The 15936-nt window shown below is 43.7% G+C and overlaps 1 protein-coding gene across 1 annotated transcript; it reads left to right on the top strand.

The window, feature by feature from the left end:
* The first annotated feature begins 8896 nt into the window (after positions 1-8896).
* LOC121706650 lies at positions 8897-14247 on the top strand. The gene is made up of 3 exons (XM_042088606.1): positions 8897-9813; positions 13673-13701; positions 14077-14247. The coding sequence occupies exons 1-3, from the start codon at positions 9069-9071 to the stop codon at positions 14245-14247; spliced, it is 945 nt and encodes a 314-aa protein (XP_041944540.1). The 5' UTR covers positions 8897-9068.
* The last annotated feature ends 1689 nt before the right edge of the window (positions 14248-15936 follow it).

Raw genomic sequence — 15936 nt, 5'->3', positions numbered from 1 at the left:
GCGCTAGTCAGTGGGTTGGGGTTGGGACTGGGAGCCTGGGCTTAGCCTGCTGTTGCTATCAGACTTACCACTATGTCACATAGCTTCTATTATAGAACAGTAATAAACTATCAACACTTTCAGGTGCGAAATCAGAAACAATCCCTCTGTGGTACATTTGCCTTCAGCTACAGTACGTTTTCATGTAGCTACTGTAGTGCTAATGTCCACTTCAGTCAGCTAGCTAACTTTAATTTACAACAAAACCCACCTATGGCTAGGGTACATGCTTGATTAAACATCCAAAACAATCCCAATATCCTTGACATCTGAAATACATCTAGATAAATATATATTAATGGGAGACATTTCTCTGTTGATGGCGGGGATTTAGCTCTGGTGATGGCTTATATTATTAGATCATGACAGCTAGCTAGCTGCCTCAAGCACAAAACATACTGTAAATAATCATGCAAACATACCTGTATCTTGCTCGTTTTTCTCCTCCTCTGTCATTTTCTTCTTACTGTTTTTGGCACCAGAGGGATACTTTTCTTAACATTACCGTCTCTTCCGATTTTTGAACTTGATGCAGTGTCTGCACGAATTGTCTATGCACCTGAGGTGTCTAGTTTATGCGCGTGACTCAAAGGCTGGCAGACACAGTAGAGGTAGGCAGGCATATTGATGATGAAATCAGAATTTTCTTGTTTTAAATTATGAATTGTTTCATTTATTCATTCATTGATGTCACTTGTTTACGTTATTTATTATGTAAAAAAAAGAAAGAAACTCGATTGGGGGCCCCCTGGTGGCCCCAAGCAGCCGCTTAATTCGCTTATGCCTCGGGCCGGCCCTGCCTACTGCGTGTAGTTCTACTGCATAAAGTTTCGCAAATAAATTAGTTTGTTTTACAGAAATAGCCTACTGTCACACTGCATGCAGGCTATAACCAAAATCACACATTTTGTAAATAAGCGGGTCGGATCGCGGATCGGGTATAATTTTGTCCTAATTAATATTCGCGGTCCGAGTTGCGGTCGGGTTGATTAAAATATCGGGCGACCGCGGGCCGCTTGTGACCAAACCCGCGCAACACTGATAGCGCACCAGACCACGATGTCTTCAAGGGTTGAATAAAGGGAGTTTGCAAAAATGTATTTTTTAAGTCAATAAACATTCTTAATTTTCGAATGTCTTTGTCAGGGAACATCTGACTTTTAAAAACCATAGGCCTGGTAGTAGCTCAGACAAGGAGTTATAAGATAGAGGCAATACCATTTGTGTCACCTAATGCAGTTCAGTGAATTAGCAAGATACCATCAGAAGCCAACAATCATAAAGCACCTGTGCGCGCGCGCGCACTCTCTCCCCTGCGCATGAAGCTGTCTGCGTGTTGTAGGCTAGATTTGCGTGAGTTATTTCTATCTGCTTTACTTTTGTGAGTTGCGACCACCTAGGCTATGTTATAGACGTTCTATGAGGTACCAGTGTTTAGCTGTGTCCCAAAACAATAAGCTTTGTCAGACTACTTTTAAAATGATATTCAGGGCTATATACATTTTAAACATTCGGGGCTGAAGACCCGACAAAGCCTTACGTTAATTCTTCAGATGGGAAGTGTCAGGAATTTTCATACGAGAGACGCTCTCATTGGTTGTTAGTATATGGAGTAGGGAATTGACAGCAACATATCCAATCACATTATGAGAGATGCTGAATTTAACATAAACTGCGATGTTTGATTTTAAATTAATATAAATTTAGCCGGGACTGTAAGCTGGCACACGTGGGTGCTCGATGTTTTCAGTGGGTGCCCGAGAGACGGAGCACCCACGGTATCGGCACCTATGACAAGCGTATCTCGCGGTTGCATCCATTACAAACAAACATGAAATGTGAACGTCTGGGATTGGGGAGAGCACTAAGAAGCACGAAGTAATGCCTTTAAATGAAAAACACTCTTTAATAATCAAAAAAATTAACGCTAATGAAGTAAACTTGTGACCATCAAAAATCGTTTATCGCCTGTAACTCCGTGATAACAGGACGTAACAGGAAGGCATTTGGCTGAGCAACGGAGGTTAATATGCTCTATATTTTGTCCAAATGATGTCTGTCTATAATCGTTGCACTCGCCGTTAACCAAATATTTCTTTATTAGGGCAGGGCAGGCATATTTCTGGCTATTAAATTATTTCTAAACCAGTCTGCTAAAGTCTGTAGTGAAGTCTGTGTAGGGTTTTCCAGCTCCATTTCTTTTTACGAGACACCTGCTCACTTGAGACCTCTGCCGGTTGTTGCAGCATCACTGGAAAAATAAAAATTAAAGTAGCGTGATCCCGCGCGCGGACCGCGAGGGAAGCTGGCCAAGTCGAAGCACTGCCCACTGTACAAGCAATTATTAAAGAAGAGTTTCTGCTTGAATTCAAAGTATCATTTCAAATTATTCAATAGGCTACATTTAACTTTGCTCAATTGACAGCAGCACCAAAAAATACTGAAGCCTATGTGTAAAGAGTTAAATTACTTTTTAACTTAGATTTTCGTAGACATTAATGTAATTTATACCAGTTGTCACTGTAGGACAACTGAAACAACACGAAATAAACAGGGCTGGAAATATTTTATTCCTGTAGGCTATACTACCTACCTACTGTACATTGCTGGTACATTTTGGAACAGTATAGCTACATGAACTAATTATCTTTAGTGTTCCAGTTCCAGTAGACTATCGAATAGGTTATATATAGCTTAGTTGGCTTGTGCATGACTTTACATTTTGTAGCTTACATTTCCGTCAGTCTACAGTCTTTTAGCCCATGGGTTACCATGATAACCCTTCCAAGATAGAAACCTTCTCTATTTAATGAGACCAACCACCACTCATGCCATCGATGTTGAATTTTGGGTGTCTGACGGAAACTGATCAATCTGACCAACAATTAACGTTGATTTGACACTCTTTTGCTGTCCGGGTTTGCAAATCATTCATTTAGAAAATTTAAGTTGCGCTATTGTAATCACAGCACGGCCTTACTATGTTATCATTACCATATCATTGCATTATCGCAATTAATAAGTCATCATAATCATCATCATCAGCATGGCATGTCACACATAGCCTACCTGCTCCACCAGTGAGTGAGTTCTTATCATGTAGCCTCAATAGGCTCGCACTCTCCACCACCTGCTCACTGTCCCTCTGCTCTGTATGCTTGCTTACATCCTCGTTCAAACTGAACGAACTTCAACATGTTACCGACATCCTAGCCTACTTGCAATATTGTATTTTTGAAGCTTCTACATTGGTGTTAATTTTGCACAATTGTCACTACCGGCACCCGCCGCAATTTCGTGAAGGCAACTTCGATTAACTTTTGATGCGCTCACAGAATCCTGGCTCTGAGCCAAAATGGGAGAAGTGGGGCCTGACGTGAGCTGTTATTGGATCAGTCCAGTGTCAATATGGAAATGTAACCAATGGGCCGCTGATTGTCCTTCCTTTGGGCCGGTCGTTGGCCAAAATAATAATTATATAGCCTATTCTATAGGCCCAAAAGGTGCGTCGGCCCACCGGGGAACGAGTCCGGGCGTGTGCAGGGCTGAATCGCGCAGGTTCAACACTGGGAATGTCAGTTGAAGGATTAAAAAATGTATCCTTAAAGGAGAATTCCGGTGTGATATTGACCTAAAGTGTATTGAAACATGATACCGAGTGTGAACGTATGTCTCATAGCCCATCTCGGCTTGTCCCCTGCACTCCAAAATCTGGCGCTAGTTAGCCGATGCTACCAACAGCTTTTTCAATAGTGGTGCTTCGGCATCGGGCTAGCCATGCAAATAAATCACTGTTTTACACCCATTTATGAGGCTCAATGTATTAGAGGTAATGTAATATAACCATCAGGGAACATTCCCAAAATGTTCAATGACAGTTGCACAAAACTATTCCTTTAGGGAATGTTCTGGGAATGTCAATTAAAGGATAAAAACATGTATCCATAATATAACCATCAGGGAATGTTCCCAAAAGGTTTCCTGACAGTTGCACAAAAACAGCTACACAACATATTACCTTTAGAGGACATTCCCAGAATGTCTTTTAAATGTTTATTTTTTGTGACCTTTAGGAAACCTTTAGTTTGCTGGGAGAGTACTGTCGGTACGGAAAAAAAACTATGTTGATGAAAAATGTTAATTTTCATGCCCCCAGAGCCTAGCTGCGCTAGCTGTTAGCTGCAGCAATTCAAGCTAGGTAGTAGGCCTACCTTTTTTTTGTATTGACAGTACTTGGTGACCTCGAGAAACTTTGCCGGAATTGTCCTTTAATAATAATAAATAATAATAATACATTTTATATGTATTGCACTTTACATTTCATAAGATATCTCAAAGTGCTAACCTGTAGTAAAAAGTAAAAAAGTCAAAGAAAATTGTGGATTTAAAACAGGACCATCTAAAAAAACATCTATAAGGGAGACACCAAAAGTTTTGCTAAAAAGAAATTGTTTTAGTCCTTTTTTAAAAACTATTTGTGGTCTGTGATGCCCTCAAGGTGTCAGGGAGGGCATTCCACAGATGAGGGGCAGCAGCGCAGAAAGCCCTATCCCCAATGGTCTTTAGTTTTGTTCTGGGTATGTGGAGGTGGTTTGTGTGAGTGGAGCGGAGGGAGCGTGTTGTGTTTTGTGGGGTGAGTAGTTCTTTGAGGTATGGGGGGGATTTCCATATATGCATTGGTGAGTGAGGAAGGAAACCTTGTATTAAATCCTGGAGGAGACGGGAAGCCAGTGGAGACTTATCAGTCAAATGCAGCTGATAAGTCCAGAAGTATGAGGAGAGAGGGAGAGCCAGCATCGGAAGTCATCAGGAGGTAGTTTGTGACTTTTACGAGGGCTGTTTCGGTGCTGTGTGAGAGAGTGGAAACTGGATTGGAATTGATCAAACAGGTTGTTTTGTTTGAGGTGATCCTGAAGGTGGGCGGCAACTGTTTTTCCCAGTACTTTGGATAAGAATGGGAGCTTTGAGATGGGCCGGTAGTTTGATAGCACGTCTGGATCAAGAGTGGGTTTTTTGAGCAGTGGTCTGATTATGGCATTTTTTAAAGCAGGGGGGACAGTGGTTTAAGCCATGCATGTAAGAAGGCTCTATAGCCAGGTGGTCCACATTGTAACATCTAACCTTCACCTCCAGGTCATATCATTTACTGTATGTAACTGCAGATTATATCAAGGTAGGCCTATTTCTCTCCATCGATCCTTTTTTGTCGTTCCCCTTAACTGTGGTTCATTCACATGTATCTGAGTGGTCTCTGGCTGAAGGGGAGGGGGTCAGCACATTCAGATGTCCAGCACCGCATTAGATAAATTACTTCAGACATCAGCTGTAGCTACTGTACAGTCCCGCTTCTGTAGGTCAGCCACAGGAAGGACAGGCTGGATCACCAGCTAATAATGTCCGTGCCAGAGTGATAACACTCATGTAAACACAGGAGGTTCACTGGCCATTGTCCTTCCCCTGTCGTCTGCATGTGATTGCTTTTGCATCGACCACATTCATCTCTGTTTATTCAGCTGGGGAACATTATTCCATCCGCTGACGGATCCCCAATGGAAGGTTCAGCGCTTCTGTCTAAGCCTCACAGGGTGTGAATTTATGTGTTTGAGTGCTAGGCGGTTGGTGCTAGGTAGCTGTGTATGCACTATGCAGCGCACCAACCTATCATCCACATATATTTATTGACTCTGAAGCATCTTGTCTGTTGAGGATGCCATTCAGTTGAATCACTGCAAAGACATAGCAGGTAGCGCGTGGGTAAAGTTGACTTAGTCGTGCTTGCTAGCAGCATCTGCTAATTAATAAACGCTTAGCAAAAGACACCCTCTGTTGTTTAAATGTACTGCACTCAGAGGGCCAGTGTGGGGGTACGCATGAGACCTAGACCTGGGAGATATGGGATGGGATGTGAGGAGTGCTAATCACATCGATGCAGGGCTCGAGTCAGAGCCAGGTTTATCCCCACACATTTTCCATTTTTTCCACTTGCCTTCTCTGCACCTTTGATACTCGATACCTTCCCCTGCTGATCAAACAAGGCCGATTGCAGGTTTCCCAGGCCTACCTCTGGGCCCAAAACAGACAGAGTGATTATTTGGAGAGAAAAAGGATTTCTCCCCTCGTCTTTTTTCCCCTCTTCTGTGTTTTCCTTTTTGATGTAGAATTCTGTTTCAGGTCTTGCCAGAGCCCTCTCTGAGAATGAGAGGAGCACCGAATCAAGCAAGTCATCTTTAACTGCTCATCATTTGGCTTTCTTCCAGTGAACACTTTTTCTCTCAGCTCTTAATGGGTAATTATTGTTTCTATGAGCATATTTTAACTGCACATCATATGACAAGTCTAGTGTTAAATTTTACCTTTACATTTTAACGTGTGCATGTCATAGTATATGATTTGTGTTTCAGCCATTTTTGTCAATTAGAAATATTGGAAACACCCTTCTAAAATCCTTCAGAGCATGAAATGAAATTTTGACAATACCAGTTTGCTACTAGTCATGCTATTTACTGACAAACATGACCTGAAATAACTGCAGAAAGTGTACTGATGGAATCATGTGCCACTGTGTTGTTGTACAAACAGACAAAAGCATAAATACCGGTAAGTATTATAGTGCTGGTAGCATGAGGCCAGCTGCATAAGGTGCTGTATGAGACATCTCAGAATATATGGAAGCTTACACAACACAGTGATGGGACAAATATTCTAAGGAAAAATACTCTGGGGGAGCATGATGCTCACAGGTATGTAAAATGGTCGTAGGTGTACTTCCAAGAAGGGATGTGGAGATCAATGTGATAGAGTCCATCTCTGTCTGTGTCCCCTGTCTTCCATATCAATGAGCCTGGCTCTTCATGGATGCAAAGCTCTATTACCCTGGAGGTCTGGGTTTGAGACTGGGCTGGACTATGCTTTCTCCATATTTTAATAAGTCATAACCTAATATATCATTATATGTATATTTTCTTCTTCAAAAGAGTGTTAACAATTTAGCAGCAAACTATTTTATATTTCTTGCATAGTTTATAGGTCTTAGCTAGCAGGTCAGTGGATGTTAACCACAGACTACATGAATATGACTGCAGAGAGGCACTTTTGACATTGAGGGTGCTATTTTTGACATTCACCCCAGAGTTGGGGTCTGGTTCAGAGAGAATGAATGTATAGTATTGTAGTGAGTTCCTACAAATAACTCTTTACTAATGTCCTTCAGTGGAGATGAGGCAAAAAAGCACCTTTACTCTAAGGGTGTGAAAATCATGTGCTGCCTGCTCCCTTGCTTTGTGTATGTGTGTTTGTAGATGTGCCCAGCCCAGAATGTTATCACCCCAGGGCAAATCAGGGGGGGATTGATCAGCCCATCCTGTCTGATTATTCCAGAGGTTGGGAGATGGAGGCACCATTGATTTGGTGGCCCTGTCAGTGCCTGCAATCTTGACAGAAATCTCATTAGAACCTGCAAATCTCGTACACACAGGTCTCACAGCTCTGCTCGCCATCATCTAAATTAGGAAGGCTCAGAGCGATGGCAGTATCAATATGGTAAAAACTCACTCATCCGATGGTGAATCAGCCTGTGACTTGGCATTTAGCAAAGACTGATGGGCAAGCAATTTTACTTATCTTTCAAGGAAGCACAGCCTTTGACTTTTAACAAGGGGTGAAGGAAAGAAGAGATTCAGAGTGCTGGGATGGGTGTAACGTTTTATGCAGAAATTCAGCTTAAAGGGGTGGTTCAGGATTTTGGACATAGGAGCTCATTTCCAAGTAAGTGTGATATTTATCAGTGGAGACCATTTTCAAACATGTTTCATCCAGTCCTTCTAGTTGCTGAGTTTGCAGGTGCTCATCAGTATGTGTTAGCCTGCCACTAAAAACAGTCTTACCCACTCCGCAGAGGAAAATAAGTTATAACGCCAATGGTGTTATCACGCCAATGGTGACTATTTGTTGTAAGTGCATTTTCCATTCTTACTCAAAACTGCACCGATTGGTATTTTGGTCTCAAACAAAAATTTTAACTCTTTATCCTCCAGAAGTAGACACTAGGTTAAAAAATATCAAACTTCCACTTAAACTTAATTTACTGTGAGCAATTTCAGGTTATTTTTGAGACCGGTTTAGACAGACAGTGAAATTGACGCAGGAAGCTGAGCTGTTGACAGACGGAGACAGAGTGAGAGAAGGAAAACACTGGTGAGAACAGATGGTTACATAATTACCCCTGTTCGGAACAATGATAACAACAATAGAATAAGGAATGTAATTCCAGGGAATTACGAGTGCATGAAAATGCAAAAATGGCTGCTGAATGAAATATTGTTGAATGTTGTCTAAAATATAATCTAAGTAAAAAGATGGAGGTCAGATAGAGAAAAAAGCTGGCGGGGAGTCATAGTTGATGACAACTGACAGTTGGAATGGCCGAACAGTTAAATAGTTGAGTAGTTTAAATAGTTAAATTATTTTATAGCGAATTATTGTATTGAGTACTTATTTTGAAGTTGACAGAGGAAACAGTTGGCGGGAGTTGTAGTTGATGACGACTGATAGTTGGAATGGCTGAACAGTTAAATGGTTGGATAGTTAAAATGGTTAAATTTTTTAATATAGAATTATTGTAGTGAGGAGTTTTATTTCTTAACAGTTGTGGGCAGAGGAAACAGTTGACGGGAGTCAAAGTTGATGACTGACTGTTGCTAGAGTAGTTATGGTGGTTGCTATGCTGGTTGCTAGGTTAATGATGTTGGTTGCTAGGTTTTAACTGTGAATGTGGTTGCTAGGCTGTTGCTAGGGTACTTGAAGTCGTTGCTAGGTTGTTGCTAGGGTGTCCATGATGGCTACTATCAGAAATGGAAGCGTCAGCGTTAAATTCTGTCAGGAAGACTCAATGCTACGTCACTCATTCATTCATTACTCCTAACCAATCAGCGGCATACAACCGTCTTTAAAACTTCTTCACTCACGTATCTGTTTGCTGTCTCCAGGTATCGGCTTTCGATAGTCAGTCGTATTCCGCTTCACAGCTCACTATGTCCTCCTACAACTTGCTTGACTTTCAAGTATCTGACTCCGACGATGATGACCCTGTTCCACCCGCCAATGTGCGCCGGAGCTCTCGCGTCCTCACACGGGACTCCCCATGGTTAAACCATCCGTCTGAGCAGATTCTGGAGCTACTGGAGAAACAAGGGATCCCCGTCAAAAGCGGGACTCCGAGAGAAGACCTGCTCTCTATGGCCCTGAGTATTCTGGGTACTCCCTCCATATCCGACCAGGAGGATATCGCTTCCCCGGAGGCCCCAGCTCAGCCGAAAAAGGCAAGCCGAAAGCGCCCGGCTAAGCCTCCTCCATCTCAGCCAGGAAAAAGGGCGTACAAAGCTCCGACGCGCCCCCAGTCTTCGGCCTCCCAAATCCAAACTTCGCCGGCGTCCGATCAATCCATCGTGGATGCTATCCTGTCTCTCACATCGACAGTGAAAGGCCTCGAAGCAAGAATGGAAGCCTTCGAGAGACCATCAACTTCCACACCGGCAGCCTCTCTCAACATCTCAGCGTTTTCCCACGCGCCGCTCCCCTCCACTTCCTCCTTCTTGCCAGCGGCGTTTCGCCCTCCCGCTCACTCCGCAGGCGCACCGCTTACAGAAGCCTTCGCCCTAGCAGGTCTACATACCTTCAACCTCGTTTCAGCGCTCCCAGCTCAAGATCCGGGTAGGAGGTTTGTTTCTCCCGCCGCAGCTACTCTCTCTCCCATTATGAGATCTCACATCATCCAAGGTAAGGACGTTAATCTTGCCTCTCTCCTACGGCCATCGATCGTCAGTTCATAGACTGTGGGGACGTATCCGTTTTACTCAAAACATCCGACCCTAGGCTGCTCCGCAATTTCTCCTTCGGGGAATTTGTTATTGCGTTCAGTGTCTGTAGAGATATCATGTGCCAAAGTTACCCTGAGCGGAGGGAAGAACTGGACCTCTACATGGCAATGATGGCCGACTTCAGCCAACGCTACGGCGGAACCTTGTTCTATGAATACAATTTAGCTTTTGCAGCCAAATCTGCCGCTTTTATCACACTCCACAACACCCGGTTGGACTGGGCAGTCACCGACACTGAGCTTCTGGTTCGCCATTTTGGCGGGCATCGAGTGCTCGCGTGCTCCATCTGTAGCTCTCACGGCCATCCCGCCACTTTTTGCCATAAAAGCGTCAACAGGGATCCGATGCCTGCTGCTATCCATGGTGCTGATCTAGTAAGCCCTAATCTCGACAGAAGAGGGCGCCCCCTGGTCGTGTTTAATGGTGTAACTGTGTGTAATAATTTCAATGAATCTGTCTGTACTTTCCCTAATTGCCGTTTTTCACATGTTTGTAGCTTTTGCAAAGATCCCCACCCAAAGTCGGTCTGCCCCCGGTGAATGAGGCCTCCTACGAGAGGGAAGCCTGCAACAACATCAAAACAATTCTAAGCGGGCATCCCTCCACACCAATTAATGTGCCTGCCCTCTCTCACTTTCTGTCCTCTCACCCCGATCCTTCTTTTGTTAATTTTCTAATCACAGGGCTTTCTCAAGGGTTTCGGGTCGGCGTCCTCTCCCCTTTGAGGACTTCCTATGTGGCTAGGAATTTATTATCTGCTCTGTCCGAACCACTTACTGTGTCGAGCCTGCTGGCCAGAGAAGTCAATAAAGGCTACGTGGTTGGACCGTTCTCTTCTCCTCCTTTCTCTCCTTTTAGAGTAAATTCAATAGGAGTCGCGACCCGCAAATATTCAGGGAAAAAGCGCCTCATCTTTGACATGTCATCTCCCCACTCTGAACTCGTAGCCAGCGTTAATGAGTGTATCCCCCTTTACCCCTTTTCCCTCTACTATGCTTCTGTCGACAATGCTGCCCACTTAATCAAGATAGCAGGCCAAGGTGCATGGCTTTCGAAGGCCGATATCACAGACGCTTTCAAAGTCATGCCCATTCATCCCTCTGAATGGCCCCTTTTCGGGGTTAAGTGGGAGTCAAAATTTTACTTCGCGGTTAGGCTGACATTTGGCTGTAGGAGTAGTCCACACATTTTCAACTGCTTGTCAGAAGTATTGTGTTGGATCCTGCTTAACGTTTACAAATTACCGTTCGTTCTCCATCTCCTCGATGATTTTTTGCTCATCGACTTCCCGTCCGCCAAGACTTCCGTGCTAGACACGCTTAGACAAACTTTCAGCACCATAGGCGTCCCGCTCTCTGAGGAGAAAACCGTGGGTCCTCTTACGTCACTCGAATTTCTAGGCATTATGCTGGACTCCGTCAAAATGCAAGCTTCTCTTCCAGAAGAGAAACTCCTCAGAATAAGGGCCATTACCGCTTCTAGTGCGGTTTCTAAACGCGAACTTCTTTCGCTACTAGGCCATCTAAATTTCGCCATGAGGATAATCCCTCAGGGCCGCTCATTTATTTCTCGTCTCCTAAATCTGGCTCATTCCGTCTAGAAGCTGTCTGATCTAGTCCAGGTCGACGAAGGTAGCAGGTCCGACCTCAGGTTCTGGTCCCAGCTCCTTAACAATTGGAACGGCATTTTGTTTTTCTACAACGAAGTCCCTGAATCTTCCGCTTCCCTCGATTTGTTTACGGACGCGGCTCCTTCAGTGGGCTTTGGGGGGGGTCTTCCAAGGGCAATGGTTCGCAGAGAAATGGCCAGCCGAGTTCTCTGCCTTTGCCCTTGGATCTGCCTCTTCTGCTCTTCATGAGCTCTACCCCGTCGTGGTTGCGAGTGTTTTATGGGGTGGCTCTTGGTCTCGCAAACGCATAACTCTTCATTGCGATAACGCGGCAGTCGTCGGCATAATAAATAAAGGAAGGTCTTCATCTGCCATTATCATGCCACTACTTAGACGTCTAACATGGCAATCTGTGATGCATAATTTCATCATTAACGCAGAACATATTCCTGGTTATTGCAATGTACTTGCTGATGCGCTGTCTCGTTCTCGTTTTCAGGAGTTCAGGCGGCGATGCCCAACAGCCAACCCGGAGCCGACACCATGCCCAGCGTTCACAGACCTAATTCTGGACTGAACGTCGATTTGGATTCTCTCCTAGCGTCAGCTAGAGTTTACATGGAAAAAGGGGTAGCCCCAAATACACTAAAAGCTTATAAATCGGCATGGTCTTGGTTCACTATTTTCTGCGGCTCACTCCAATTACCCTTGTTTCCTGTTCTTATTACTACTATTTGCGCTTTCATCGTTTACAGTTCCGAATCACGTCGTCTTAAAATTCCTACAATTAGAAGAATGTTAGCAGGGATACAATTCTATGCCAAATGCCATGACCCTAACTTTTCTAGCTTATTTTCTGTACCTTCCGTTCGCTGGCTTCTCAAAGGTCTCACTAAATCCACTCTCTCAGTCCCTGATAAACGCCTGCCTTTAACCCCTCACTTATTACGTCTTTTGGTGTCTAAATTACAGGAAGGCTCTCTTTTCACTCCCTATATCAATTCACTCCTCGAAGCCGCGTTCCTCATGGCTTTCTATGGGTTCATGCGCCCCGGGGAATTTTGCTCTGACAGCCAGGTTTTTAACCCTTCTCAGGATCTGGCTTTCTCAGCCATCCTCTTCTCCTCCCACTTCTATAACGTATTTCTGAAACATTCTAAAACGGACACCTCAGGTTCTGGTGTCAGTTTAAGAGTTTCTAAAGTAAATAACTCTTTCTGTCCCTATTCTTCCATGTCCTACTATCTTAAACTTCGCCCTCACACTTCTCCCAATTCACCACTCTTTCTTCTACCTTCTGGGTCATCTATGTCTAAGCAATGGTTCAGGATCCACTTGTCTACAGTGGTCGGTAGCTGCGGGCTCTCAACCTCCCAATATACCGGCCATTCCTTTCGCATCGGCGCTGCAACGTCAGCAGCCGCTCTAGGATTACCTGCATCCTCTATCAAGTTGCTCGGAAGATGGTCTTCGTCAGCTTACGAGTCCTATACAAGACCTCAGGATCAAGCCCTTCTAGATGCGCAAATAGCTCTCGCAAGTGTCAAATAAGGTAAGCTTCCTTGCAAAGGTCTGGTGGTGGTTATTCGGCTCGGCTAAAGCATTATATTAATTACGATGGACCCGAGCCACTCTTCTTCAGTCACTACGCACAGCCGGCACTTTAGGCACAGAATAAAGCGTTAATACATTCTAGTCACTACGCACCGCCGCCCTTGGTCTAGCTTCTGCAAGCAAAACCTCGGGTAATCACGTCACAACAGTTAATTTCCTTTATCCTTCCATCACCCCACTTCACTCATCATATACATACGCAACTCGACTCGACAGTCGACTCGAATCGCATCATCAAATCGCAATCATCAATCGTTATCGAACCAAACGATCATTAAGCACTTTCCACAGGGATTTGCACCACATTGCATTACATCTTGCCGTGCAAGAACCGAGCTTCCGAAAGCTCTGAGCTCGTGCAGCTCCCCGACTCGCTGCAATCGCTGCAGACCATGCTGGTTATGTCTCCTGTACCCGCAAGAGAGTACACTTTTCTATCATCTGTTCTCAGTTTCATTTCCTTTCATGAATCACTTTACTATTAACAAAGGATTTGTCTCATATTAATGTTCTCTTTGATTATGCTTTATTCCAGGAGTGTCCCAGCCTCACGTCTACCCTCGGGTAGGCCTTTCCCATCTCTCTCTTTGGGGGTAGGCTCCGCCCCTGCCGTATTCACCCGGCAGGATCTGCGAGGGTCTCCACGCTTCGGGTCCTGGACTGAGGACGGGGCCTACGCCAAAGACTCTTAATAATTCCATTTATTATCTCTAAGTTATCTATTCCTTTAAGGATATAACATTGTTAAACTTCAATTAAATATTGTAAACCTCATGTCATGCTTCCCGAGTCTTTCTGATAGAAATGGAAGCGTCAGCGTTAAATTCTGTCAGGAAGACTCAATGCTACGTCACTCATTCATTCATTACTCCTAACCAATCAGCGGCGTACAACCGTCTTTAAAACTTCTTCACTCACGTATCTGTTTGCTGTCTCCAGGTATCGGCTTTCGAATACCATCCCTCCTTCCCCAACCACCACCAGTTTGGTCCCTGTTCTACTGTCCAGGGGGTAGGCTCCGCCCCTGCCGTATTCACCCGGCAGGATCTGCGAGGGTCTCCACGCTTCGGGTCCTGGACTGAGGACGGGGCCTGCGCCAAAGACTCTTAATAATTCCATTTATTATCTCTAAATTATCTATTCCTTTAAGGATATAACATTGTTAAACTTCAATTAAATATTGTAAGCCTCATGTCATGCTTCCCGAGTCTTTCTGATAGAAATAAAGGAGCTACTACAGTGGTTTGCTAGTATAATCATCTTGGTTGCTATGGAAACTGACATAGATGCTTAATTTCAATGGTTGCTAAATTGGTTGGTATTTGGTAAGGTACTGTAGGTGGCGGTTTAATATAGTAGGCGAGAGGCATAGTTGATGATAACTGACAGTTGGAATAGTTGGATAGTTTAAATGGTTAAATAATTTAATAGGGAATTATTGTAGTGGAGACTTTTATTTTGAAACAGTTGTCGGCAGAGGAAACAGTTGAACAGGATCTGTAGTCTTAAGAGAGCCAGATTGTATGCTTAAAGCCTGAGACAGACAGTTGCTGGAGGTGGCCGGAACCATATGGCTCTGGCCGGAACACTTGGCATAGGATTCCAAGTGCCCTATTGTGATAACCTGGCAATAGCAAAATAATGAATTTCGCTCCGCCTAGCTCCACTCATCCATCTGGAACCGATCCATTGAAGTGTTGCTTCAGAAGGCTGGGCCTAATCAAAAAATGCTTGCATATGATTGAATAAGCCACTTGTCCGTCATCTATTGACGTGCTACTTCAACCACTCACATCGAAGCCAACCCGTGACGCTAATAACAGACTCACAGTCACTTCTACGCTATGTCACATCTATGAAACTCCCGCCCTGCGTCCTGATTGGCTAAACCATAAAGTTGGTTGGAGAAATCACTCTCAATGGAAGAGGTCCTAGATGGATGTGAGTGAAGCTAGGCGGAGCTAAGCGGAACGACATTCATCTGGCTAGGGTCAGGTTACTATTGTGATGCCATAATCGGCAATGTTAAGTCTATGGGGAAATGTTCAGTAGTTTTTAATTAATAGTTCAAAAAGTATAAAAGTTACAAATATGAAAAATACATTCCACACCTGTCCTAAGTAAGACCTACGTAACACAGTTTGAATGAAGTTTCTACATTAATAGGCCGAAGCCGCATTAAACGCGGAAAAAGCGTTAGAAGAAGAACTAGAGAATGTAATTCCAGGGAATTATGAGTGCATGAAAATGAAGCTAGGACAGACATAGCATAGCTTAATAAAAGTTGATAGTTTAGAAGTAGACAGTTTAAAAGTTGAATGTAGATAGTTTAACAGTTGTTAATAGACAGATAGTTTAATAGACAAATAGTTTAATGAATGTTGAAAGTTTAAAAGTTAAATGTAGATAGTTTAACACAACGAGATAAAACCTTTATTTTATGACAGAGAAGAAGTGGGGCTTTCCAAAGAGACTACGCACTTGTCTGTACGATCAAGTATGAAAATTTAAAAAAATCATGAAATTAAATAAAATTGCATCTTATTTAAAGTCTATACTTCTCTGCGTTCACCTGCGCACCAGTTACTCTCGTTTGAATTACTCGCGAACCTGTGATCGCATAGATATGGCAAGCATATCAGATGAAAGAGGAGAAACAGGGCTATCCATTGGTACCATGGATATCGATCTTTCTGGCTTATAAAAACAGACGAAGTGACTGCAAAATATTAACGTCATGTACACAAACCAACTAATTACTCACGGACCCGTGATCGGATATATATGCCACGTATGTTA

The sequence above is a fragment of the Alosa sapidissima genome, chromosome 1 (genome assembly GCF_018492685.1).
Source record: "Alosa sapidissima isolate fAloSap1 chromosome 1, fAloSap1.pri, whole genome shotgun sequence".
Lineage (NCBI taxonomy): Eukaryota > Metazoa > Chordata > Actinopteri > Clupeiformes > Clupeidae > Alosa > Alosa sapidissima.
The sequence above is the reverse complement of the archived record's forward strand: the minus strand, read 5'-3'. Positions and strand labels throughout refer to the sequence as shown.

Bases quoted from the DNA above. Each gene is read 5' to 3' on its own strand.
- LOC121706650 (XM_042088606.1), top strand. From the start codon at position 9,069: ATGTCCTCCTACAACTTGCTTGACTTTCAAGTATCTGACTCCGACGAT. The intron at 9,814-13,672 runs GTAAGGACGTTA...GCTTTATTCCAG, and splicing joins GAGATCTCACATCATCCAAG to GAGTGTCCCAGCCTCACGTC. The intron at 13,702-14,076 runs GTAGGCCTTTCC...TGCTGTCTCCAG, and splicing joins AGCCTCACGTCTACCCTCGG to GTATCGGCTTTCGAATACCA.